The following is a 25,872-nucleotide window of genomic DNA, read 5'->3' as shown; positions in this document are numbered from 1 at the left end:
GGGCTCTTCCCGCCACGCCGCACGACACCGCTGGCGATGGAACGAAGAAAGGTTGATGAAACAACCCCCAGACTGGGTCTGCTGAGGACTGGCTGGGACGGATAAGCATGGGAATGGGACAAACAACGATGGGTTTAAACAAATTTGCGGTATCAAGCAGCATGGCCTGACTTAGATCACGATGAATGAATTATCAGTTCTCTAAACGCTTATGATAACGTGTCTGTGGTCTGCCTGAGTGCTTGGTGAGGGAGTGCGCCGCTCGCTCACGCTGTGCGGGCGTATGTCGAACGCTGGTTCTCGTCGTTACAGGTTTACCGCGCGGAACACCCGGCACGTCAGCAAGGGAGGGAGCCGAAAACCTCCTATCCGCTCCTAATCCTCGCGCTGATCATGCAGTCACGACGATAAGGGGAACACCTGAGCAAAAGACTCCGAAACAAGAAACCCCCGAGGTCCGCAAACATGCTATTACATTCTTCTGGCCCGGTCTTTGCGTATCATGTTTATGTTTATCGGCTTATCGTGTGGTTTTGTTTCCGGCCTCCTTTTACAACTTTATTCTGATGTTACGACCTGTTTCTCTGTCCCCTCATTACGTCTTTGCCCTCTCCTTCCTTAGATGTTCTATGAACTATTTGCACGGTCCGAAGAAGCCAGGCTCACTGCTACCCCAAGGGCTGGGCAAATCTGTAACTGCGCCTCGGCAGCTCAGGGGGTGGGACGTTTTGGAATTTTCCGTCATCCCACCTTTTTTGGGCTGGTTGTTTCTGCCGTATCTGGAGTATCTGATGTATTTGATGTAATGCATGAATGACAAGAGACGCATGCCCGTCCGATGCAACTATAATGAGGTACCTAGTGTCAGAGCCGCGGGGCTTAGTGATCATATATATATATACATACATATACTTATTTAAGGAAACGAAAAAAAGTACATACTCACATAGACAAGGGGGAGACAGTCTGATCCCAGGGAGGAAAGAAGACCGTTGAACGTGAAGTGGAACTCTCTCCGGCTGCACAGCTCACTCCAACTCGTCCTCCAGCATTGCAAACAAGTATTCTCATATATATGTACATGTGTACATGCTGTCTCCTTTTCTTCTATGTAGATGTAACCCCCGTTGCTTGTCTGTCTAGACGGCGTGCAACTCCAGCAGTGCATCGCCCTCCTTTCCTGCTTGGATGCAGAGTAGCAATCTGCTTGCTTTAAATGAATGCACCCGCATCGTGCAGGCAGTCCTTGGAGCTCGTGTTGGTAAGTATGTAGAGATCGGGTGGACATCCGAGACTGAGGCTGCGCCCATTACATACATACATACCGCCCGCCCCAAGGCCAGTCCTGCTCTTGCCATGCAGCCCTATAAGCCCGTATGTGACAGGCGCATACGCATAATATGTACATCAAGCCAAACGGCGCCCTGTGAGCAGTACGCACTCCGAATCACGGAGCGACCCCCGTAATTAGATGTATATGTAAGTAAATATCGCCCATGCTAATGTGGTTCGTCCCGAGTTGTCGAGCGATCCGCATGAACAGCAGGTTACGCGCATGACTGTTGTTTGGCACATTTGCGAAATTGGATGAGCTGATAGTGGTGACGATAACTTTTCGCCGCCTAGGGTCAACCAATACAACGTTATCAACCTGCCTCCATACGTACAGTAAGTAGTCCACCGCCCTCAAGTCCGACTCTTCTGGTTCATTTGCCCCCTATCGGCATGTAGTTGCGAGGCAGCTGGGTCTTGGACGTGGCGAGCAACATGGCGTGTAGGGCCCAATGATCATGACACTGGCGCTGGGCTTGCTTGGTGCTGTGCTCTTGGCTTCGAAATCTTTCCTAAGTCGGCCTACTTGCTGTCCATGCTAGAGCAACATGGGGGAACACCATCATGCACCGCTATTCTGCCCTTGAGATTAGGATCCTCAAAAGAGATAGGAGATGACAGTATGAGAGCCTCCTCTCCAGCGTCGTCGCAAGGGCCGATTTTGTCGTCAATGTCGGCAACGAAAGCGAGCTCCCAAGGGGATTGCTGAGTCAAGGATCGATGGGAACATCTCTGGGCCAATCCTGATTAGCTCTCATGGAGGGGGATGCTGCGAGAAGAAACGTGTTCTGGTGCCATGGCCTCTATGGATGAGCAGTGTGGTTGCCCTTCCATGCTTATCTCCTGCTCGGCACCGAGACGTCACGCTTCAGTGGCGGCCATGGCGCCGGCTCGCAGTTCCCTTTCCGGAAACGGGTGGGAGGTTTGACAGGCTTGTCTATACTCTCAGGCCAAGCTCTGTTGCTGTGCTATTGAGCACTAGCTGGCCGGCTTGTGACAGTAGTGGGCTTGGAAGTTTCTTCGAATCGTTATCTTGATTTGCTCACGTCTGTGTCAATTCTATTTGCAAATTTCCAGAAGTTATCACATAGCTGTTCGCATCAGGAAGGGGCGTGGCTTGCCCAAGGAGGATAAATGATGAACGTAACAGTCTCCTTCAAGCAGGGTTGTCTTCCAGGTGGCGACGTCCACAAAAGCCGTTCGCGGCTTTTCTTTGATATCAAAGACGCTTGTCCGACGTGCTCTCTTCCCGGTCTGAAACCATTCCGGAGCGAAGACCGGTTACCATGCACGGCGGAAGCAACCCCGAGATAACAAGTCGTTTTTACCCAGCAAGACCCAGGCAGCCGCGGACTTGACAAGAAAAGACGGCCCGCCTCGTTTACATTCCGAAATTTGGCGCAACTGTGTCGACCAGACTATCGGGACTGAAGAAGACCATAGCTCCCATGGCTGGCGTCAAAAAGGAAAACCGAGCCATCATGGTCTGATTTTAAGGGCCCGAGAGTAGAAAGAGTCTAGTCCTGGGCTTCACGCAGGCCTGTGCAGATCTGGCCGCCCTGTTCGAGCCTGCCTACATATGTATGTACACATGCCAGGGCAAGGGCGTTAGAGAACAGATCTAGTGGCATTGCGCCATCTCGTCGAAGGCAGGCTGGGCTTTCTAGCCTTGGCACGGTCCGTACTAGGATCGATAACCATAAGTAGCCCATCGCGTATGCTGCCCGGCCGTTGATGGTAGCTGGGATATATCAGGAAAGCATGGCGGCCTTCTCCCGCTCTGGTGCAAAAGAGATTTGGCTGGGCGGCGTAGGATGCCATTCCGAGATCGCTGCACAGCATCGATAAGCATACATAGGTTGTCATGAGTGGGCTCGTATCCAAGACTCCAGTCGTGCCCCCCAACCCCAGGGTGCCGGGTGCGTGCGTGAGGGTCACAATGAAGGGGCCCCGGTTTCCTTGGTCCATTCGAAGTCGAGTATTCGGACCGTTATGTTTGCTAGTGATATCCCCTTCTCTTTCCCACAACTATCGATCGGATAGGCTGATGGTCATTTTTCGTCATGAGCTGCACCGTCCAGTAACCTCTCCCCTCCTCCTTACTCGTGGGGATTCCCATTGACTCGGGCGGCCCTAACCCTCTCCCATCAATGGGTCGAGATCCACCCCCGGGCTCCAGATGCAGGCCCGGGAGGGCTGAGCATCAGGAGCAGACTGCAGACTGGCACCGTGATGGACAAGCGAGTAATGTTCTCCGCCGACCATGGCTAGTGGCCCCCGTTTCTGAGCACGCTACTTGGCCTGCCCCCGGGACCTTCTCGGAGCTGACAGCGCGGATCATCCATCCGCCTCGCTCGTTCGGCAAGCAGCAAGGGCATACACAGAATACAGTAAGTAGAGTAAAGTACTCGAGCATCCAGAAGAGTTGCAGTGCAGCACCTGAGACTCGGATGCGATTGATGGACCAGACCCTTGGACGTCCGAGACACTCGGCCAAGTCACATGGCACGCACGCACACGCACGCATGAAGATGAGAAGAAGAAGAAGAAAAAAAAAAAAAAAAATCCGACGATGCGCAGACGCTGCAGTCTGAACTCCGGGGGGGGTCGCAATGAGGTGCAATGAGGGTGCAATGAGGGTGCAATCAAATCCGTCCGACCCCAGTAAACTCTATTTCGCCATTCTTTCTTTCTCTCCAACATGCCCTCCGCCCCTGATGATCAAACCAGCTCTCTGGTGGACCTACACGTAGTTGACCAAGTCGACGCCTCTCCCATCCGGGCTCTGGTCCGAGAAAACAGACCTCAGCTCAGCTACCGCTAGCCTCCATGCCGTTAGAGACGGTGCGCTAACCTGCTGGCATTTCCGGCTACCAAGGCCAGGCGCTCAACCTCGTAACTGCTGCCGGGGTGGAGCGCTCTCGAGGCATGGCATAGCAGCATAGCATAGCATAACATAGCACAGCATGGCAAGACAAGGCGAGGCATAGCGCCAGCGGCGTTGAGATGGCCGCGCTCACTTGTCAGTCGGAGCCATCGGCCAGTCAGAGGCCACCATCAACCAGCCGGAAGATGGGCATCAGATGAGCGTTATCCCTTTCGGGACAAACCTTCAGGCACCATGCGTCAAATCGCAGCTACTCTTCATCAGATAGCGGGTCCGATTTGCTCTCTGCTGTGGGAGAGAAATAGCTATGTATATGTGCATTTGGCCTGTTGTTGTGTCAAGTCCAGACCCCGACTCGATTGACCTTCTCAGTGCTTCCCAACAGCCCACAAGCTTGTCTTCTACCCCTTCGTTCCCTGCCCATGCCGCTACCGCCGAGACGCTGAGACTAGTCGCCTGGGACTCCTTGCCCTATACATATCGGCTCCGTCCCCCCCCTTCGAATTTTGGAGCAGGAGAAGGAAACACACCTTTATATTTTTGGGGGGCATATATCTGATGATCCTCGGCTACCGATTGCACCTCTTCAGCCTTGCTCGGGTCGGCTACCAGGCGCAGCCAGAGAAAGGGAACTTGGGCAGGCGCAGGCAGTTTAATCAGCAAACATGTTAACCGCATTGGCGGCCGAATCCTGGACCTGGTACGCCATAACCTGGCTCATCGTCATCATTCGAGTGTAAGTTGTTCTCTTACGTTTTGCGCAATCCAGTGCGAAGGGTTCTCTCTACGGAAGGCGGTCCTTACTGACCTCGGAGGGTTCATAGTATATCGAGGCGAGATTTACACGGCTCCTTCAGGAAGCTGCAGATTGACGATGGCCTCATGCTCCTGGCAATGGTAAGGACCCATCTCGGTTTAATTGTTTTGACTCCACGTGTGAGTGAGTGGGGAGAACGCATCGCCTCATACTGACGTGCCAATAGGTGACGGACACCATACTCATCGCGGCCATCAATATCGTTGCGAACACCAGCAGTAACCTTATCGACCCAAATGACACCGCGCCCCTTACACCGGCAAGTATTGCCGAGAAAGAGTATGGTTCAAAAATGTATGGCTGTCCCCCCTTTCGCCCAGAACGTCGGCACACTACATTCTGTCTGTCAGCAAATGTGTATGGTACTGACCCAAGCTCTAAAGGGTCCTTGTCGTGGAGCAGATGCAGATTGTTACCATATGGTTAATGAAGGCATGTCTTCTGATCATGTATAGCCGTCTCACGTTAGTAACCTCCCTTGACACCCGTAGCTGCTCCTTCTGACCGGTTCGTTTCAATAGGATGAGTTTGAAGCAAAACATCGCTGTGAAGATTGCTGCTGTCTACGCTGTCCTGGGCTTTGCCGTGATGGAGATACTTTACTTCGGCGTTTGGTGTCGACCTTTCAACCAGTACTGGGCCGTACCCCCGGACAACGTCCAATGCTCGGCTGCCACGAACCACTTGATCACGAACGCCGTCCTCAACATATCGTCGGACGTGATGATCATCATGATACCCATGCCTGTGTTGTTGCAAGCCCAGTTGCCCGTCAAAAAGAAGGCTATCCTCTGCTGTGTTTTTGCATTGGGCACTTTCACCGTGAGTCGACGGCATCAACAACTCTCAACCCGTCCAGGGTCGCTCCATCGACAACTGCTGACATGTGGTGTCCAACAGATACTCGCTGCTGCCCTGAATAAGTATTACAGTTTCAACCAGCCCTTCGGTTCCGAGTGGACATTCTGGTACATCCGCGAATCCTCAACCGCCATCATTGTGACCAACCTGCCCTCGACCTGGACTCTGTGCCGACGCGTTTTCAACCTGCGCTCCTTCCACGGCAAGTCGTCGGGTGCGCGCACGAGCGAGGCGGCGGGCTCGCGGTTTGCCCGGTCGGGATACGGCAATGGCCGCAGCCACATTTCGAGTACGGAGCGTCGCATCATCACGAGATCCGAGAGCCAGGAGCAAATTTTCCACGACGACGGGCTCGACCTGCCCATCCCGCTCAAGATTTACCAGCAGCACGAGGTGTCCATCAAGACGGAGCGCATCGACGAGCACGGCGAAGGCAACCCCAAGGACGGCCACGGCAACGTCTCGTTCGCCTCTGCCTCGACGCCGACCGCGACCGGCTTCAGCAATAGCGACATAACCAAGGGGTCGGACGGCAAGAAGGCCTCGTCCGAGTCGGACTCCGACCGGTCGGCACCCGGCGTGACGACCGTGTGTACTAGATATTAAAGAATAGCTACTTAATTATTTTAGCCAGTTAATTTTACCACAAATACCCCATCTACCGTCCCGAGAAGCACGCCGCTGCGGCCAGATTCGAAATCCAATTCTAGCCTATATCCGTCTAGAAAGACGATGGTGGTGGCTATGCCGAACTGCACCGTCAGACGGCACGTTCCCTACGAGGCAATGCAAATTTCCTGGATGCATGCAACTTCAAGATACATATATGTAGCCACCATCACTGAGGTGCTCTAGAGGACTCGTGATTGGTGCCCAACCAACATGGGACGCACATGGCTTGAAAAGTTAGTTTTGAGTGGCTGGCTTGGATTCGTCATTCGCTGTCGCCGTCGCTTCTAACGCCGTAGCCCTTTTGACGCCATGGCGGTCTCGTAGGAATGGCACGGTGCTTTGGCTGGTAGACGGACCAGGAAGTCCGACCAATTGAAGATGGCTGGTTGGCTTGTTAGTCTTGAACCCGATTTTGCCTGCCCATGCACTTTGGCCGATAGCATGAGTGGCAGCGCCAGCTTCTCTGTGATCTGGAGAATGCGGAGGTTGAATAGGACCCAATGCTAAAGTTGGAACGAACCAATGGCAAGCTCGGATGGGGATGAATGAGGGGATAAAACGTCCCCATGGTCTTCACCAATTAGAAGATCAACAGCCAATCGATCCCATCAGTCCATTACACTCTCTGTCAATCCGTGTCCCCTTCGTCTCTAGAGTTCCTACGCACTCTACTCGTCGTGTCCCGTCTGCCGCCCGTTTGAACAAGCTGAGCTGAAGCCGCCGCCGCTGCTTCCTTATGGCACACGGACTTGAACAAGCAAAGGCGGTCAGTTTAAGATCCAAGACAGCGCAACCAAGGCAAGGGGAGGACATCCGAAATTAGATTGACCCAGGATACACTTGTATTGCATGCAAATAGCCGTCAGGCACCAAAGAAAAAGGCACGGCTGAGCGAACGCCGCCGCTGCAGGGGGACGGGGGCCGATGGACGGATAAAGGGTTATGCAGCTCCAGCCGCCGAGCACCCTGTGGTGGTTCGCACGTTTTCCCTGTACCTACTGTTCATTTATGTATGTACCTTGCATTTGACCATCGATTTGATTGCCAACGATCTGATAAGGCTTCAAGGTGCGTAACCTTTGGAAGGCGTCTTTACCTTCTCGTATATCTAGTCATATGGTGCGTGCATTGTGCCGCCCAAGACAAAAGTTCAAGAGACAAAATATTGTGCAACTGCGACCATGTTGGAGATTATGATGTGCCCGCCTAGCTGGCATTGACTCATGTTGCATTGCGTAAGTAGATGATTGCGGGTTCCATCAGAGAACAGGCAGCAAGTAGGTGGTTCCTGTTCCTGCGCATGGAAGTGGACGAGAGCCGCTCGCAGGCTCGCTCGCAGCACACCAGCGCTTGTTGAGGCAGAAAGAAGAAGAAGAAGAATAAGGGGGAAAACACCGCCGCATGCATGGCCTGACTGGCGCGAGAGCGGCTGACCCCAAGCAGCCAGCGGTAGGCTGTAGGTACTCTCCTGCACTCCTGCACTCCTGCACTCCTGCACGCCTGCACTCCTGCATTGCCTCCATCGGATGGTGCAGCCGACTAGCGATTGACGCAGCATCGATTCGATGGAAAAGAACATCAAGATTCGAGACAGCCTGGTCCGGTGAGATTACCATTCCCCAAGAGGCCATTACGGCTGCCTGGTTGGGTTGCTTGTGAAAAGGGGCCGTCGACATATCTTACTGTCGCACTCACCCGCACTCCCCACTGCTTTCTGCGACTAGGTATGAACTTGTTGCCTCAGACAGAAGCGCTCCTAGGCTCCCTATGTAATCCGCCCAGTCGTTTCCGGTTTCTCGGGATTGACGGAGATTCTTTTGGCCCAACCAACGGCCTCTCACTGGACACAAGAGGAGACTAGAGCGTTGACCCTACATTAGTCGTCAGCATCTGGCCCACCTCGTTCCTGGATCAGTGGAGCTCGTCGTATGCCGGTTGAGACCATACATATATGTATATACGTATGGGAGAGCCGTTTTCTCACTTTGTTACATTGCGACATAGATGCGAGGTGAGCCCCTGATGAGCGTCATGTACTAAACGTAGCAGCTCCCACCCCCTCCTCTCGGCCTGGCAATCAGATGGAGCCGTCCCCATTGCTCGCGCTTGTAACGGGTGAATTAGCACAGATATACCCTCGAGCTCACGGTGCTAGTGGTTTAGTTTCTATGGTCGGTCGCAAACGGCTTTGAAGATGCCGAATACCTAGTGGTAATTCCTTTCTCGGAAGCGATATGGTGGGCAACTAGGACTCACGTGGAGATCCTGGCGAGTCGGGGGAGTAGACCTATATCTATATGTACATACCTTTGTATCTTCGCTCAATGCTGCCGCCAGCATGGTATTGCATTGGGTTGCAGCACGGGTTGGATGATTGATCTTAGCTCGCCCTACGCGCCGCTGTCTGTCTGTCTGTCTATCGGTCTATCCATCTATCTGTCTGTCTTGCAGCCTTGTATACGCACCTCTTCGACCGATTCCCTTTCTGTTCTCTTTTGCTGGCAAGTATCCGTCAAGACTACTTACATGCTGCTATTTCTACGATTACCCCTCATCCACGAAGACGAGAAAAGCAAAGCAACCGGCGGCCTTGTGCATATTGATTCTTGCTTCCCTGCAGCAGATCAGCTCTGCAAACCCCAACCTTTTTCGCGGCGATCTAACATAGTAGGAATACAAGTAGGCGGGTCTCGTGGGAAGGGCTACCGGAAGACTTTAGCCAACGTTAAACGTTCGCCTTTTCTCGCGACTAACAGCCATTAGCTGGTGGGTGCCGACCTCCTGACGACACAAATTGCTGCTTGAGGCGGCTCTTGTTGAAAAAGAAAAGCGAGAGAGAGGGAACCAGAGGAGAAGAGAAAAAAACAAGCTCTTACGGGAAGGACTAAATGTGATCTGACGATTCTTCCTTTTTTTCTGAATTGGTCGGTTAGCCTTTGCGCCTCCTGGACGGGCATGTACAATTCAATCAAGACAGGAACCGCTAACCGACCTTTGAATTCCCTTCCAGTGTATCTGATCGATATTAACTCCCACCACCACCAGTCACTCATTTTTGGCCCGCCTCACGACTCTGCATTAGCAATATAGAAAGATACAGACGGCTCCTGAACACTGCCTTTCCCCCTCCACGCTCCCGGAACAGACTTTGTATTGGGTGCAAAAAGAATCCTTCAACTTGTCTTCGGGTGTCTTTCCAGCCCCTCCTGTTGTGTCTATCAACTGTCTTGCCGCCGGCTTATCTTGCACACACAACCACCACCTCGAGATTCCGGGGATTTGCATTTTGCGACAACCCATTTCGAACCCCCAAACAAGGAGCAGCTTGGAGAGCGAAAGCGAAACCAAATTACATTGAATCGTGGTGTGCCATGCTGTAAGCCTGTCAGCGTATTGAGTCACCCGACAAGTCTTGCTATGAGTGGAGACCCGTCCAGGCCCAGGCAAGACACTCCCTGGCTCCGTCTCCGTTTCCAGCCTCTCTTTTCTCCCCGTCCACGCTGTTGGCTGTTAGTGCTAACACACACACTTTTGGGCCACACAGCTTTGGTAATCCAAACGCTCAACCTCCCAGTCCGAAACAAACGCCTACGGCTGTCATCTTCCCAAGCCCCGTCTTTGAAACACCCAAGACCCGTCAACCTGCCTTCGAGGTTTCGTCGTCGTCGAATTGGACCCCTCGATTCGCCCAAGACTACTCGGTATTCGATGCTACGCCCGGCTGCCTAGGCGGTGCACCGGCTCCATTTATCGATTTCTCCGTCACCACGCCCTACCAGCAAGTTGCAGGCCACAAGAGGCCACTCTCTGCCGAGAATCTCGCAGTCGAAATAGCATCCCATGTCAACCACTTCTCTCCGAACCCGAGCCTATCTCTACCGCCGGTCGACCCCGCCCGGAGACTTCAATCCTCCCCGGGCCCCTGGCAATCGGACACGGCCGCATAGAAAACGAGCAGTTGTCCGATACCCAAGAGCCTTCGTACAAGAGGGTTCGGCTGGGTGGGGCATTGCAGGAAACACAGGCGCAGACAGCCACCCCGCCGCCGTCCAGGCGGAAGGGGCGAAGAAAGCTTGCTCCGAAGCTGCAGACGGGCAAGATGCAGAATGACCAGGGATATGGATACGATTTTGTGGCCGGCACACCACAGCACAACAACATGCCCAACTTCGCCACCACACCGACCGACATGTATGGGTACCCGTTGTCCGCGCCGGCCACCGGCCCTCTCTATGCAGACTCCGGCCTATTTTGGGAAGGGGACCCGAGTATGAGCGGCATGGAGCTGGACTTCGCGGCATCCGGCCCCGACATGTTCCAGAGTCTGCATCGTCCTATGAATTCAGACGACTGGGGTCGCGCAAACGAGATGTTCCAGGAATCTGGAATAGCTCCACCGCAGAACCAGCAGCAAAGCCAGCAGCAAGCCAGCATCCAACCCCCAAGAAGGAACGAGCTCTGGCGCCGAAGCCCGCGGCGCAAAGCCGTAGTGCTAACGACCAGGATACCAACATGTTGGGGACTTCTTTCGCAGGCGCGGCAGACGACCCGTTCAGCATGGCTGGCCACAATGGCGGTGTGGATCCTGGCTTGCTGTTCTCCAGGCCGCCATCTTCCAACATGGAGACTGCCATGTTCGATCCGATGGGCCAGATACCATTGCTTCAGCCGCCAATGCAACCGCAGCCCCTTCAGCCCCCGACGGAATTGCAAACCCAGGCAAGCATAAGACGAGCCGCCAGCACCAAAGAAACCTCTGCAGGAAAGCGGGCTTTAAAGCCTGTAAGTAAATCAGGAGCCCGCCCGGGATTGTCGAGGAGCTTTAGCGAGAACAGGGCAAAGAAGCCTCTCATCAGACCCGCAAATCTTCCTCCTCTGGCACCTGCGATACGTTCAGTGTCGCAAAGGGAGGCTGGGTCCAATTCGAAAAGTTCACGGCCAAATGGGAGGACCTCTCCATTGAAGAATCACCACAGACTTTCTGATTTATGCGCTATCCCCGAAAGCTCAGCCCCGAAGACCAGGACTTCGGTGAAGTTTACTATAGATTCTCGCGGCCGTGCTCGCGCTGAGACAACTGTAATAGTGGACGGTAACGACAGTGGTGATGATGACACTACCCCTAGACCATTGAGGAAGCAACACAACCCTACCAGGACCGCAAGCAGTAACTGGGCATCGTCTGAAGATAGTGATTCCTCGACGGACGACGAACCAATCATCATCCCGAGTAGGAACGCTTCGTTTGCGCTTCCGGACCCGAAGAAGCCCTCGACCGTGCATCCCTTTTACTCTTCTCAGCAAAGCATCAGCGAAAAGAGTGCCGGCAGCCTCGGAATATACAACAATGAGCCGACCCCAACTCAAAACGACGCCGAAAGTGAGGCAGAGACGGTACTGAACGAGCCCGAAGGCCGTCAAGGTGATGCTGCTAGCGAACTCCGCAAAGTCCTTGAAACAAGACAAAAGCGAGCTTCCGTGAAGAAGGGCCAGAATGGGTCGTCGAGTGTGTCTCACAGTGCCTCTTCCTCGTTTTCTCGAGCCTCACTCAGTGAGGTCAGCCTGCCCACGTCGGCATCCAGCCGCGGTCGCACAGTCCGATGCCTCTGCAAAGACACCGGAAGCCTACCCAAAAGTGACGGCTTCATGGTCCAATGGTGCGCTACAAACCTCCTTCCTAGTGGCTAGCCGGCCCATATACGATGAATAGCAGAGCTAACGAATTGCAGCGAGTCTTGCGACATGTGGCTTCACGGGAAGTGCATCAATATTTCGCGCCGAACAATGCCCAGTGTCTATATCTGCGGTTTCTGTGCCAACACGCCTAATGCTCAGGCTGCACGCACGCGCGATGCGGGTCACGGAAGCTCTGGAGGGCCGGGCCGGCTCTCGGCCACATCGCCACTGGCGCACAAGTCATTTAGGTCGTTTAGATGATCTGGGTGTTGCCCTGAGCCTTACCGAGCGACAGAGGTCATGATGAGGGCGAGTTGCCATGAAGCCTGGTTTTCGGCATATGCGCCTGCTGCTAGACGCATTTACACAGCCTGGGTTCGTTACTTGGATGGGCAATTACTGGACTAGAGGGCATGCGACGAACATATGATACCCGATGTACCTAATCTGATAACTGATAATGATGCATGTCAATGAGAAACGATATACGATGCAGCCAAGCATGGCAGGAAAGGCTCACGGTGACTGGGAATGTACGACCAGCAGGGCTGTTCGACCTCGTCGTCACTCCAACATCAAATCTGGTCCGAGGCTGAGCTTGGTTCGCATCCGATATTCGGCAACGTGGGGTTGTTCCACATCCCAAAACCGATCGTGGGGCGCTTTGGTGCTCCGAACTTCGGTAGCAGCTCCGGCTTAACTGAGAGGCGAGGAAGCTTCCAACTGCTGTTTGTCCCAAACCCATATTACTATTATCTGTTTCTTTGCCAACCCATCCCCGAGTCTCTGAAGTAGCAATCTCCAGTCATGGCCACTCATAATATCGTAGTCTTCGGCGGCGACCACTGCGGCCCAGAGGTGAGAGAAAACCACACCACCCCACGTCGATGACGCGCCTGTATTTTCAAGGGTCGGGTTGCACTAACCAGACACACAAACGCCAGGTTGTAGCCGAAGCTGTCAAGGTACGCAAGGAAAAAGCCAACTGATGCCGTGCATTGGCTGGATACTGACTGGGCCTTCCTTTCAGGTCCTCCAGACCCTCGAGTCTCACAGCCCATCGGCTGGCAAGTTCAACTTACAAGATCATCTTTTGGGTGGTGTGCGTATTCCTCGCTCTTTATGAACCCCTCCATAGCCCCCGACCTCCCCCCTTCCTAGTGCCGATAACTGCCGATGCTAACCGAACATCCAGTGCTCCATCGACGCAACCGGTTCTCCCTTGACCGACGAGGCTCTCACCGCCGCCAAGAACGCCGACGCGGTCCTGCTGGGCGCCATTGGCGGTCCCAAATGGGGCACCGGCGCGGTGCGGCCGGAGCAGGGCCTGCTGCGGCTGCGAAAGGAGATGGGCACGTACGGCAACCTGCGGCCGTGCAGCTTCGCGTCCGAGTCGCTGGTGGACTACTCGCCCCTCAAGGCTGAGGTGTGCCGCGGTACCGACTTCACCATCGTGCGCGAGCTGACGGGTGGCATCTACTTTGGCGACCGTAAGGAGGACGACGGCTCAGGATCTGCCATGGACACGGAGCCCTACTCGCGCGCCGAGGTCGAGCGCGTCACCCGCCTCGCCGCCCACCTCGCCCTCGCCCGCGACCCCCCGGCGCCCGTCTGGTCCCTCGACAAGGCCAACGTCATGGCCACCAGCCGGCTCTGGCGCAAGACCGTCACCGAAGTCATGGCCAAGGAGTTCCCCCAGCTCACCGTTAACCACCAGCTCATCGACAGCGCTGCCCTGCTTATGGTCAAGAACCCCCGCTCGCTTAACGGCATCGTCGTCACCAGCAACCTGTTCGGCGACATCATCAGCGACGAGGCCAGCGCCATCCCTGGCAGCATCGGCCTGTCGCCCAGTGCCAGTCTGAGTGGCATTCCCGATGGCAAGAGCCGGTGCAATGGTATCTACGAGCCGATTCACGGTATGTTTCGCCTACATTGTTTCACCCGCCCACGCGACTAACCATATTTCCTCTCCAGGCTCTGCCCCCGACATCTCGGGCCAGGGCATTGTGAACCCCATCGGCACCATCTTGTCCGTTGCCATGATGTGCCGGTACTCGCTTGGCCTGCCGCAGGAGGCTTCTGCCATCGAGCAAGCCGTCAAGAACGTCGTGGATGGCGGTATCCGGACAAAGGACCTCGGCGGCTCTTCCGGTACCAAGGAGACTGGCGATGCTATTGTTGCCGAGCTGGTCAAGCTTCTCAAGCCCTGATCTTCTCACTACAGCGACATCTTAAAATGGGCGGCTAGATCAAAAGCGTGCACCCGTGTTGCCATATGGGAGATATGCGATGGGTTTAAACATTTGAAATTTGACGGGTTCACACCTGTGCATTAAGGGCATTTGGTGTACTAAAAAGTAGTCTACCTCTGTTAATGATGAACCGAAGGGAAAAGCCAGCCGGCAGAGCAGAGAATGCCAATGGTATTGGTATACAACGAAAGAGAGAAAAAGAAGAAGAAGAATAAAAAACCAATTCCAAGTGCCATGTATCTACTGTGTAGAGGCGATACCAAAGGATGCCCTAGATACACCCCGGTACTGGAGTGACTGGCGGCCCCCCCCAAATTCCATCGGTCTGCCTCGGCTTGTTCCCACTTGCTCGGGCGCGGCGCGGCCATCATCACTCGGCAGAAGCAACAAACAACACGCTGCAGGGCGACGCACGTCTGCCTACCGGGTGTGTGATATTGATTCAGTCATATAATGGGCACGCGGAAAGTGGCACTCGTGGTAGTAAGTCATCAGGCCATCGTACCGGCACCAAGTGCATCAATGGATCACCTTGATTGTCAGGGAACGGCTGGTCATACATACTGAACGAACGTGGCAATGCGAACCCCGCTGACCTCGAGCCACATCGCAGGGAGCCTCAAGAGGCATCGGCCGCCAGGTCGCCATAGACCTTGCCAAGAATAGCTATGCCGGTAAGCAAGGCTCCCGAAGCATCTACCGAGGCAGTGTGGTTGATTCGTACCATTTGCGCGCCGGATGAACAGTCGTCGTGGCGGCAAAGTCTACGGCCGACAACGCCAGCAGCAATGCTACTGCCTCATCCGCATCCGCTGCTGTCTCGTCTTCATCGTCATCGCTGGCCGCCTGCTTTCCGCCAGACCCCAACTCGCCAGATTCCACCATCACGACCGTAGCGCGAGAGATCGAGGAGGCCGGCGGCGAAGCCACGGCCGTGCCCGTAGACGTGCGCGACCCCGCGTCCATCCAGGCGCTGGTGTCCCGGACCGTCGCGACGTACGGCCGTCTCGACGCGCTGGTGTACAACGCGGGCGCCGTTTGGTGGGCGTCGGTCGAGGACACCCCCTGAAGCGTTTCCGGCTCATGCAGCAGGTCAACGTCGAGGGCCTGTACGCCACCGTCGAGGCCGCGCTGCCGCATCTCAAGAAGGCCGGGGCGGGACGCATCGTTGTCGTCAGCCCGCCCATCTACAGCCGGTTCTTCCGGGGCAAGACGGCATACGCAATGGCAAGCGAGAGCGATTACTTCTTTCCTCCCTTCCTTACGCGAGATTCGGTCATTATCCAGGTCTGACAGTATACATTCTTTACTGATACGGAACCACACCACAGGGCAAAGTAGGCATGAGCGTCCTGACCAAGGGTCTCGCCATGGACTTTGAACGTCAAGGGCTGGCACACATGTCCATCACCAGTATTTGGCCTGCCGTCGTAAGTTCCCTGCTCACGTCCCCCGTCGTTCCTGGTAGAGACGATGATCTCGCCCGCAGCAACCAGTCAGCAAACTTACTTAGTTTACTTGCTGCTAATGCCGCCTTCGACTCCTAGGCCATCGAGTCCGCCGCAACCCAGAAACTGCAAAAGACCGACCCCTCCACGGCCCGGGACCTGCGCAAACCCACCATCTTCAGCGCCGCCGTCCTGGCTGTTCTCCGCGACACGACCCCTGCGGCCTCGGTCAACGGCCTACTGGCACTCGACGAGGACTTCTTGCGCTCCAACCTCGGCGGTGGTGTGACGGATTTTTCCCGGTATGCCCTGGTTCCTGGCGCGTCCCCTCGGCGCATCATGCCCAAGCGGCTGCCGGACCTGACGGTGGAGGAACAGGATGACGAGGGGACGCGCATCGATAGTGCGGCGGCGAAGGCAAAATTATGAGAAGATCATGGCTTCGATTAGTTGAAGATGGTCAAGCTCATATACACGCTATGAGATAATGAGCCTTCCGTTGTTGGGCAAGGTATGGCCAGAGAAGCTTGTGACTATTGCATGACGAACCCGTAGTGATTTGCAAAGTCTTATCGAGTCAGCGCCGATGACAAACCAGATTTGTGCAGATTCCCCATTGGGCTGTTTGAATAAAAGACCCTGAAAAGCAGACAACAAAGACAAGCAGTGTATCAATAGAGAGCCTTGTGTGACAAGTGATGTATTATTAGGGCTACTACCTGAGGCCTGTTTCTGTCCTATGAGAAACTCTCAAGTCCAAGACTGATCCATTACGGCCATGCATTGTTTACCATGGGACCAGTGTGTGCTGTGAAAAGCTCAGAAGTCCAGAGCAACAACGCCATTCCGGATTCCCAAATCTTCCCCTCGTGAGTATTTCTCCAGTGGCGGTGAGTGCCATTTAACCTGGGAAACCAACGCATCAGGCAACATCCTCGTATCCTCATTCTGATGCCCATGGTGAAGCAGCGGTCAGGCAAGAGAGCCTAGACGGCGGCTAAAAGGATCGCGGCGCCACCGAGAGCGGCAGCGATGCCCATGACGCCAGTAGGATGAGCAGCAGCGGCAGGTGAGGGAGACGTGGTGGGAGCCGAAGGAGGGCTCTCGCCAGTGCCAGTGCCAGTACCAGTGCTACCAGGAGTCTCAGTGCCAGTAGTAGCAGTACTGCCTGTGGGGGTCTCGGTCTGAGAACCGCCAGTAGCAGGAGTGCCAGTAGGGACAGAAGTGCTTCCAGCAGCACCAGTGGACGAGCCGGCCACACCGGGAGAAGTCGAAGTGGTGACGGTAGTCGTGGTAACGGCGACAGTGCTGGTAGGAGTGTGGCCATAGGGAGTAGCAGTGGCTGGGCCAGTGACAGTCTCGGTGACAGTAATACTGCAACCACAGTCATCGTCGGACTGGACGGCAGCCTAAAATGGGTAGTATCGTCAGCAAACGAGATTCCATTAAGAAAAGGAATAGAGAAAGCAAAAGAGAGGAAAAGACGAGGTGCGGCATCCAAACGACCAAGAGCAAAGCCGCCAGCATTGTCACCAGAGATGAACTCACCATGCCGAAAGCAGCCAGGCAGGCAAAGATGGTGACCTTGATGAGCTGCATCTTGAACCGAATGTACAGATGGGCGGTTGTGGTAGAGATGAAGTGTGGCGATATTTCGCGTTGGAGTGGGAGACGTTGTCAAATGTTGCTTGGTAGAATGCAGTCCTAGGTCCTAGGAAAGTAGAGAATGTCGTCTTGCTTGTTCCCGGTTGGTGTGAGGGAAAAGTAGGGAAGGAAAAAAAATTATGTTGTTTGGGTGGGAGAGGTTTTGAAGGGCTGGTGGTTTGTGGTTTGTGGTGACGGAGGGTGATGGCGGATTAAATGCTTCGACTTTTTGTAGTCCATCGGTCAGTCAGTCAAGTCACCTACGCGGGCTGATCTGGAAATTGAATGTAGGGAAGCGACGGGCCCCAAGCTGGAATTAATCAAAAGGAAACCGGGAACTGGGGCAACAAACAGACTGATGGGATTTGGATGGCCGACTTCTGACTTGGCAACTCCCGCTCACTCGTCCGTCACCAGCCTCGCTCCAAGATGAAAACGGACATCACCAACTCTTCACTGCCACGGGCCTGCCCAAGGCCTCCTCGCCTCCTCGCCTCCTCGCCTCCTCTCCTCCTCGCCTCCTGGCCTCCTGCAGCCACCCGTGTCTTCCCCCGTTTGCTACCATCCATGTAATGTATTAGCTACTTGGCCGCATATGTCACACATGTCATCGACGTAATCCAACTTAGTGGCTTGTTCCTCGCGTGTAACGACGTTTTGTTTCATTCTCTGGCCTAGCTTGCCTCGCAATTATATTGTGAATGGAACAGCACCAGGCAGGGCGTCCCTCTTCTCCAAGACTGCTGCGTCTCTAATCTTGGGTTCTTGCATCGTGGATCGGCCGTGTACATGACAGTGGGCCACTATCCGCTGTCTGGCCCAGCCTGACTTGGGTTCATCTGGGAACTTGTATTGTGGTAATCTCTAGACCGACTCTGGCCTGCATTGCTGTTGTCCACGAGCCAGATGCCTGCCTATCTCGTCCGTCGACAACCCCCCTCCCTTTGACCTATCACATCCGTCCAGGTCGCAAGCATGGGGATCTGGATTGTACGTGTGCCATCTGAATTTGCTACCGCAAAGCTGTGTGTAGCCTCGATCCACACCACCCAACCTCGCTCGTGGGACGCCCGAAAACTACGCCTTGAAGCACGCTGGGTATTCGACGTACAAAGATCCCAGGCTGTTTCTTGTACGCCCCAGCCGCCCGCCCGGCTTGTCTAAATATCTTTGTTGTAAGGAGCCACGCCCTTCTTCAGCTCGCGAACAATTTCCGCCGCTTCGTCGGCGCTTTTCGTCTCGAAATCATATCGCTTGCTCACATCTTCCTTGAAGACGAGCAACTGTGGAAACAAGGAGAAGAAACAGGGTTAGCTTGCCTTCAGAATCTGTGGGCTGACTCGGCAGTTTCGGCTTACCTTGAAGTTCGTCGGGTGCCTACGCGACACACTGCATCCGACGACGTTGCTGAAGTGCACCGTGGTAGTTTTGCCACCTTCTCGGGTTACCTTGCCTCCAGAAGAAGGCTGGATGGTGACATATTCACCATCAATCCGCAGTATGCGCTCGTTGAGACCCACGAACCGCATAGCCTGCTTTCGCCAGACGATATATTTCTTGTAGTTGACAGTGCCGCTGCTCGCTTCGTCGAGCATCATGCTTTCCTGCGCGAGAGGGTGAGGCATCGCAACCTTGTCCTTCTTTTTCTTCTGTGGCGCGATAGTGTTGTCCCACACGTGAACCTTGGGAGAGGAACCACTGGGCGACCCGGTAAGAGTGAGACCATCCGTTGCAAACCGCCGCCGGTGTAGCTCCAAATCGATCACATTCCCGATGGACGAGACTGTGCGGTCCAGCATAACCACAGCACCCGAGCCAGGCAGTTTCAAAACGTGCGTATTCTTGTCCAGGCGTCTCTTCAAGCATACCTCTTCTAGAACCTCAGCTAGATATCTTTCAGTCGTCACCTCCAAGGTAAGCATCTGCCCAGGGGCAGCATCCGCAGAGAAAATGTGTATCCGCAGGAACCTCTTCTCACCCCTAACAGTAGGGGTGACGGTCAGAGTAGGCGGCGTTGGCTTGTCCGCCGAGTCTTGCCGATAAGTCGTGTTGATGATTGGGTTGGGCCGACGTATGGCTGGCAAAGGTTCCACAGGCTGGACCTGCGGCGTGCTTTTAGGCGTAGGCTCTTCCTCCTCGGCCTCTTCGGCTGTTTCCTGTTGGGAGTATTGTGGCGTCATCTCCTGGTTCTCTTCAAACTCCTCTTCTGATGCCAGCACGAGGCCAAAATCGTCGTGGACTTTGGAATTAGACCTAGACCTGCCTGCTCGGTTGTTCGCCGTAGTAAATGCATTGAGGAGCTTCTTTCTTTCGAGAGGAGGGAAATCATCATCGACTTCGTCTCCATCCACCATACGCAAGGTCCACCAATTGACGCTCATCTTGTCGCTCGAGATAGGGGGATCTAATTTCTCTTCCTGATACCTCCAGAGACTGAGGCCTATCAGTTCAGCTACTGTTACAGGCCTAAATGAGCCATCTTGCTCCAGGATGCTTTTCCGAATGAGGACCTCGAAAGGCTTCGAGGGTGTCTTGCAGGATGGGACGTATATACGCAGGTGGAACGGGTCCGGATCACCTTGGCCGGATAATGTGGCAAACTTCTCGAAGGGCATGGCAGGTTTTGTCTTCTTCGCCTTGAAAGCATCCGAAAGCAGACTTCGCGGCTGTATCATGCTCAAGGGCCTAATGACACTCAGGGGCCTTGGGGGCGGGAGAGTTTGCAAAGCCTGAGGTGTCGGCTGGGTAGGGGGCTTTCGTACGGTAGATTGGCGCAAGAGCTGCTTCGGTGGAGTGCCAACCACTTGTTGTCCCGGGGAAGCGTTCACCACGGGATCCTCCACGTCGGCCAGGATAGAGGCTGAATCGACGCTCTCGGCGAAAGCTGACGACCCATCAGACATATCGGAATCCTCCTCCTCCTCGGCGAGAAGATCGCTTTCCACTCTCTTAGCGGGCTGAATGGGGTCTACAGAGATCTTGGCTTGTAGTTTAGCAGCTCGTGCAGCAGCTCTTGACGCTTCCTTCTGTTTATGAAAGCCCGAAGCGTCGAACTCATTGTCTGACGAAACCTCACTACTCGTCACGGTGTCTCGCCTGTGCCTCTCCTTGACCGTCTCCAATGCCGACTGGGATCCTCGTCGGGCGCCGGGGGCAGCTCTCGGGGACGACATGGTGGTGGCCTGCCTCAAGTTGGATGACTGTATCGGAGAGGAGCCGGAGCGGTTCCGGACTGGCATTTTGGCAAATCTTATCTGCTGGGCCGCCCGCTGGTCCGACTCTTCGTCGCTCTCGTCACTGAGGTCGCTGCTGTCGTCTTCCTCCATCTGTTCCCTCCGCCGCTCCCGCCGCCGTCGTGTAGCCGCCCCAGGGCCCGGTGTTTCCCCTCCGACGCCCGTCAACATGCCTCCCTCCTCGGCTTCATCTTCGAGAGTAAGGCCTATGGCGCGCGGGGCGGCTTGGAAGTACTCTGACGCGATCGCAGTTGGGATGTCGGGCGAATGGGTCCGCTTGATATGGGCAGGATTCGAGCGCCACCCAGCAGCTTTGAAGGGGGCGGTATTCAAGAAGCCATCGTTGAGGGTAATAAGTCGTTCGCCAACACCGTCGGCGACCTCGCTAAGGTAGCTGGTCCGTAATTGGTAGGATACCAAACTAGAGTACGAATCAAATTAGCGACGCTGGTCATTTCCAAGAACAACAGGCGCCATACTCTTCGATTTGAATGAGCGACATGTTCAGAAAGCTCAATGAATCCTCCCTAGAGCAGAGCAAGTCGACGAAGGTGGTGCTTTTGTCGTTAGAGTTGCGCCGCGGTCCCCCAACCAACTTCCACAGCCCAGAACCAGCCGCGCAGAGAAGGTGATGGCCCGAATTTGGCCCAGTGCAGTCTTCGTATTGATGTTATCGACCGATTCCGAAGTCGAAGAGCCGAGAAGAGTCGGTGGCGTGCTGTGCAGGAGTGTCTTTTGGGGGGAGTTAGACAGCGTGATCTGTTCACCAACGAGTTTCAAAGATCCTAATCCCCAATCGTTAATCGCAAAGCCCCTGCACCCTCTAGGTCAGGCTACAAGGAATAAAATGAGCAGCTTGTGACGAGCCTGTCGCACTGTTCATAGAGCCTTCCACAGAACCAGCCTTACGAGGATGGGATGGGTTCGTTACGGTCCGGAGTCTCGACCGTTTTGTCCGATTGTGTAGACTGACGAGTGTCCCGCACTGCTGCGGCTACAGGCTACCTGGCTGCCTACAAGCCTACAAGCCTACAAGCCTACAGGCCTACAGGCCTACCTGTAAGCTACCCACCATTTAGCGTCCAGGGATCACCACATGGCATCTTCCCCACACCATATGCACTCCAAACTTTAGGTACCAAGAGCTTGGAGACGGACGAATCCCGATTTCTTCTAGCCCATCACCACCATCATCATCGTCCCAAACACAGCATTCGGTATGGCTCTGGTAGACTATTCAGACTCGGACTCCGATTCCGAAACAGTGACACAACAGGCGCCTCCTCCCGCCCCATCCGCCCCAACCGCCCCAGCCCAGACGAATGCCTCCAGGCAGCCTGTGCAAAAAAGTGGTTGATCGCGCCAACCCTCGTAAGATTCTCGTCAACCTGCCCGGCACCTCAAAGTCGGACGAATCAAGTTCTACGACGAGGGGAGGAGAAGAACCCTCAACGCAGCGGGCCAGAACAACAGGTTGCGGCGCCTTTAGCGGGTTTGCTTCATTTCTACCACCCCCCAAGAACGCCGGCAAGGCAACCCCCGCCGCGAGCAGCGCGGCAAAGACCGCGCCGCGCCGCCCTGGCATCAACTTGAAGACCGGTGCTACGCCCGGCTTTAGCAGAAGTGCCGACCTGAACAACGACGAGGATGGCGAAAGATCTACCTCGCAGCAGCAGTCGCAACCGACAATACCCGCCGGACAGAAGCCGGCTGACGAAGTCAAGTTAGTAGGAAAGCCTATGATGTTCAAGCCTCTGTCAGTGTCGAGGAAACCAGTGAAGAAGAAGAACACATTCGCGAAAACCACGGCAGCAACGACGACTACGAAAGCCGGCTTAACCACAGAACCATTCTCCCAGATGGAGTCCCAGCCTGCGCCAGAATCGGCCGAGCCTCCCAAGAAAAAGAAGAAGACGTCGCTATTCTCCATCGCGCAGGAGGAACCGGCCGACATAGCGCCCAGCCCCGGCGCGTACGAGCCCATGTTTGCCACCACTGAAGGGCCAGCCGAGACGAATTCTGCTGCAGCCTTCGCGGCCTATGATGCGCAGCATGGCGGCGGCGATGCTTCTTCGTATCCCAACCCGGCGACATCGTCTTCGTCGGCATCACTGAACACTCTCGCCGCGGGCATGAACTTATCCAAAGCCGCGCGGCGCGAGCTCTTCGGGCGCAGCGGCGCGCCCCCAGACCTGTCGTCGGCCGGGGCGCCGTCCGTCATCGACTTCAACACGGACAAGGAGTATGCACACAATGAAGAGCTGCGGGCGTCGGGCGAGCAGCAGACCTTCAACCCCGTCCGCGCCATTGCGCCGGGCAAGCACAGCCTGCGCCAGCTTGTCACCCAGGTCCACAACCAGCGCGATGCCCTCGAGGAGAGCTTCGCCAAGGGCAAGAGCAACCAGCGTGAGGCCGGGTCGCGCTACGGCTGGAGGTAACGAATCCATACGGAATGCCCATGTGCGGGAGGTCTTCAGGTCCCTACGGCTACGGACCTGGATCTGGTAGGTGGTTGTCTGTCTATTATAGTCGTTATTAATACCGTGCCCCTGTGATGGTGAGTGATCATGGAGTTTATTGTATCAAGCGAGAGGAAGTAAAGTAGCAGCAGCAGATGACATGGCAGTCATCTGCGTGCCGCAGATCAAACGGCGTTGAGAGGCAAATATCACAGAAAGCAAAAACGTCGGGAATCCCGAAGAAGAATGTCTATAAAAATTCAAAACGACATCGGTATATCCAACGGTATCTATCTACTCCGCCGAGATCTTGCGGCAGATGAAAGTTTATGATACAAGAAGTAGAAGTGGTAGTAGAAGAAGAATACTCCTACCCATTAATCCATGGCTTTCCCTGTCCCGGCCTCCGAAACACCTCATTCTATTCATTTCATGCATGCATCATACGAACATGGTGGCTTCTCGCAAAGCCTTCGTTGTGTTTGTCTTTTCTCTATGCTTTCTCTTTTGCCTTTGCCTTTGGCCTTCTCTTTTATTTCCCCTCTCAAAAGGTTTCGACAGCCCCTTGCCGAGGACGACTCCATCCGTCGCCTGCAAACAGGAACCCCCATTCCCCTCGGGTGATGGGCGAAATGTCGTCGTACCCGTTGGGTGTCATAGGCCCATCATGCCTCTGCGACGCCGATGATACGGAAAGCCGGGATATCCTGGGATTCTCTGCGGCCGCAACTGGGCTGAGAAGCTTCTGCGATGCCATCAGCATCATCTCGTCGATGGACGACGAGGGCTCGGCTGCCGCGGCGCTGTTCCAGAACGGCCTCCCCGTCGTGAACGGGCGCGCGGTCAGGTCGCCATCTTCCTCGTCGGGGCCATTGTTGCCAATGTCCAAACCGTCCAACGTGATCATGAAGTCATCGTTCCCTTGTCGAGACGGCTTCTGGGGCTTGGGCGCCTCCTCTCCTGTTCCGAACGTGGCTGCCGCTGCTTTGGTCGGCACGGGCCGGATTAGGCCGGGCTGCTTCGCATCACTCTGACGTACAGGCGCGGACGCGGGTTTCTTGTCGTCAAATTTGGTCTGCAGCTTGAGTACCGGACCTTTCGGACTCGGCGGTGTACCGATCTTGACAACGGGTGCCTCGTAATGGGCGGGAGAAGAGACGTATATGGTTTGAGAAGGAGGAGAAGGGGGGCCAGGTCCAGTAACATCCTGCTGACCTCCTCGGCCGTGACCTCGAACGCGCCGACCCGGTCGCAACCGCCGTATGCCCGCCGGTACATGCGCTCGACATCTCCGAGGGCGCTGGCACTGACACCAATCCAGTCGTAGCGGCGGTGCAAGTCGGCCTTGGTCACAGGGCGACCACCGTTAGCAAGGACGAGCCGCCGCAGCTCGTCGACAGCGTCTTCCATCATGCGGTCGGCAGGCAAATGCAGCGGCTTGGTCAGCGAGGAGGCGGGCAACGTCGTTCGGGCGTACGCTGACAGCGCAGCCTTGAACGTGTACAGGCGATCCAGGCCCAGCAGAGTGAGACCTTCGGCGGAGAAGAGGACCTCGTTCTGCAGCAGAGAGCGCCGAATCAGGTCGCCACTCAGCCCGCATGCAGCCGCCGTCGTCGCCGGTGGCAGCCAGCTTGGCCCGGCGCGGTACTTGCGCTCCGCCTTGTAGAAGGTGGCACGCAGCGTCTTCTCGTCCTTGGCCGACAGTGGCGTGGCATATACGAGGCGGATGCCGAAGTGGTGGACCACGGCAGCCGAGGCGCTTGAAATGGCCGATGTTCCTGTTGTAACCGAGGAAGGCGTGTGCGGAGTCATGGGCGTGCACAAGGGCGGGCTTCCGGGGGTGGCTGGCCATCTCCGGGGTGTCTGATGGGGCAGTGCTGTAGGTGAGTAGGCGGACGAAGCGGTGCTGCCATAGCCCGAGTCGACGGACATGGCCGACGAGACAGACGCGAGAGAGCTGTTGGTGCCACGGCGTACCAGCTGACGTAGGCCGGCCACTGGCGAGGCGAAGCGCGACGGCGAGCTGGGCATGGTGAACTCGAATGAGGTAGGGCTGGAGGTGGACGACGAAGTGGGAGTTGCGCATGACGATGGGACCTGGTACTCCTTGCGTACTACGACCAGGGTGACATGCAGAGCTTTACGGGCAAGTCGCTTGGAAATGTACTCGAGAGCGTCGGTAAAGTAGGGAGGGATGCTCTGCGAGTCGAGAATGGAAGTGCCCGCCTCCAGGGGCGAGGAGATTCGTTGCTTGAGCAGCGACATGCTGGGGCCAGAGAAGCCAGTCGTCTGGCAGATTATAGATGGATGGGTTATAGCTAGGCCTGGAGTTGCGCTATGAAGTACCTCGGAATTAGACTATGCGATGGTGGCACCAGGCCGTGAGATTGAATTAGAGAAGCGAATAGGCAAAGGGGTCTGGAGAGGAGATTCTCTGGATCCGAGATGGGCCTTGGGGAGCAGCAGCAAATATAGACCGAGGCTGGAGTGGCGATGACGAGCATGCAGCATGGAGCGCAACTAAGTATAAGGTTATATGACTGATGTATCTGAGAAGAAGAGATAGAGTTGGAAACATGAAACAAGCA

At 55.3% G+C, this 25,872-nt stretch overlaps 8 protein-coding genes across 8 annotated transcripts; 5 read left to right on the top strand and 3 right to left on the bottom strand.

Moving 5' to 3' along the window:
- Positions 1 to 4,884: 4,884 nt before the first annotated feature.
- On the top strand, positions 4,885 to 6,503 carry PG998_001216 (integral membrane protein PTH11; the record flags this gene model as incomplete). The annotated part of the gene is made up of 6 exons (XM_066868034.1): positions 4,885 to 4,955; positions 5,044 to 5,116; positions 5,203 to 5,330; positions 5,420 to 5,500; positions 5,558 to 5,858; positions 5,937 to 6,503. 6 exons carry the CDS (start codon positions 4,885 to 4,887, stop codon positions 6,501 to 6,503), a joined length of 1,221 nt encoding a protein of 406 aa, XP_066736449.1.
- A 3,437-nt stretch (positions 6,504 to 9,940) lies between these two features.
- Positions 9,941 to 12,506, top strand: PG998_001215 (uncharacterized protein; the record flags this gene model as incomplete). The annotated part of the gene is given in 5 exon segments (XM_066868033.1): positions 9,941 to 9,945; positions 10,114 to 10,411; positions 10,438 to 11,058; positions 11,073 to 12,226; positions 12,299 to 12,506. 5 exon segments carry the CDS (start codon positions 9,941 to 9,943, stop codon positions 12,504 to 12,506), a joined length of 2,286 nt encoding a protein of 761 aa, XP_066736448.1.
- A 546-nt stretch (positions 12,507 to 13,052) lies between these two features.
- On the top strand, positions 13,053 to 14,458 carry PG998_001214 (uncharacterized protein; the record flags this gene model as incomplete). Its single annotated transcript, XM_066868032.1, has 5 exons — positions 13,053 to 13,103; positions 13,190 to 13,210; positions 13,276 to 13,347; positions 13,441 to 14,164; positions 14,223 to 14,458. 5 exons carry the CDS (start codon positions 13,053 to 13,055, stop codon positions 14,456 to 14,458), a joined length of 1,104 nt encoding a protein of 367 aa, XP_066736447.1.
- A 495-nt stretch (positions 14,459 to 14,953) lies between these two features.
- PG998_001213 (uncharacterized protein) lies at positions 14,954 to 16,377 on the top strand (the record flags this gene model as incomplete). Its single annotated transcript, XM_066868031.1, has 6 exons — positions 14,954 to 14,983; positions 15,114 to 15,174; positions 15,247 to 15,551; positions 15,593 to 15,787; positions 15,832 to 15,930; positions 16,048 to 16,377. 6 exons carry the CDS (start codon positions 14,954 to 14,956, stop codon positions 16,375 to 16,377), a joined length of 1,020 nt encoding a protein of 339 aa, XP_066736446.1.
- A 557-nt stretch (positions 16,378 to 16,934) lies between these two features.
- Positions 16,935 to 17,547, bottom strand: PG998_001212 (uncharacterized protein; the record flags this gene model as incomplete). The annotated part of the gene is made up of 2 exons (XM_066868030.1): positions 16,935 to 17,357; positions 17,497 to 17,547. 2 exons carry the CDS (start codon positions 17,545 to 17,547, stop codon positions 16,935 to 16,937), a joined length of 474 nt encoding a protein of 157 aa, XP_066736445.1.
- Positions 17,548 to 18,752: 1,205 nt separating this feature from the next.
- PG998_001211 (uncharacterized protein) lies at positions 18,753 to 21,327 on the bottom strand (the record flags this gene model as incomplete). The annotated part of the gene is made up of 3 exons (XM_066868029.1): positions 18,753 to 18,875; positions 18,951 to 21,246; positions 21,305 to 21,327. The coding sequence occupies 3 exons, from the start codon at positions 21,325 to 21,327 to the stop codon at positions 18,753 to 18,755; spliced, it is 2,442 nt and encodes an 813-aa protein (XP_066736444.1).
- An 820-nt stretch (positions 21,328 to 22,147) lies between these two features.
- PG998_001210 (uncharacterized protein) lies at positions 22,148 to 23,263 on the top strand (the record flags this gene model as incomplete). The annotated part of the gene is made up of 1 exon (XM_066868028.1): positions 22,148 to 23,263. The coding sequence occupies one exon, from the start codon at positions 22,148 to 22,150 to the stop codon at positions 23,261 to 23,263; it is 1,116 nt and encodes a 371-aa protein (XP_066736443.1).
- A 565-nt stretch (positions 23,264 to 23,828) lies between these two features.
- Positions 23,829 to 25,549, bottom strand: PG998_001209 (uncharacterized protein; the record flags this gene model as incomplete). Its single annotated transcript, XM_066868027.1, has 2 exons — positions 23,829 to 24,419; positions 24,500 to 25,549. 2 exons carry the CDS (start codon positions 25,547 to 25,549, stop codon positions 23,829 to 23,831), a joined length of 1,641 nt encoding a protein of 546 aa, XP_066736442.1.
- Positions 25,550 to 25,872: the final 323 nt, after the last annotated feature.

The sequence above is a fragment of the Apiospora kogelbergensis genome, assembly GCF_038363985.1.
Source record: "Apiospora kogelbergensis strain CBS 113332 chromosome Unknown utg000001l_segment0_segment0, whole genome shotgun sequence".
NCBI lineage: Eukaryota > Fungi > Ascomycota > Sordariomycetes > Amphisphaeriales > Apiosporaceae > Apiospora > Apiospora kogelbergensis.
The sequence above is the reverse complement of the archived record's forward strand: the minus strand, read 5'-3'. Positions and strand labels throughout refer to the sequence as shown.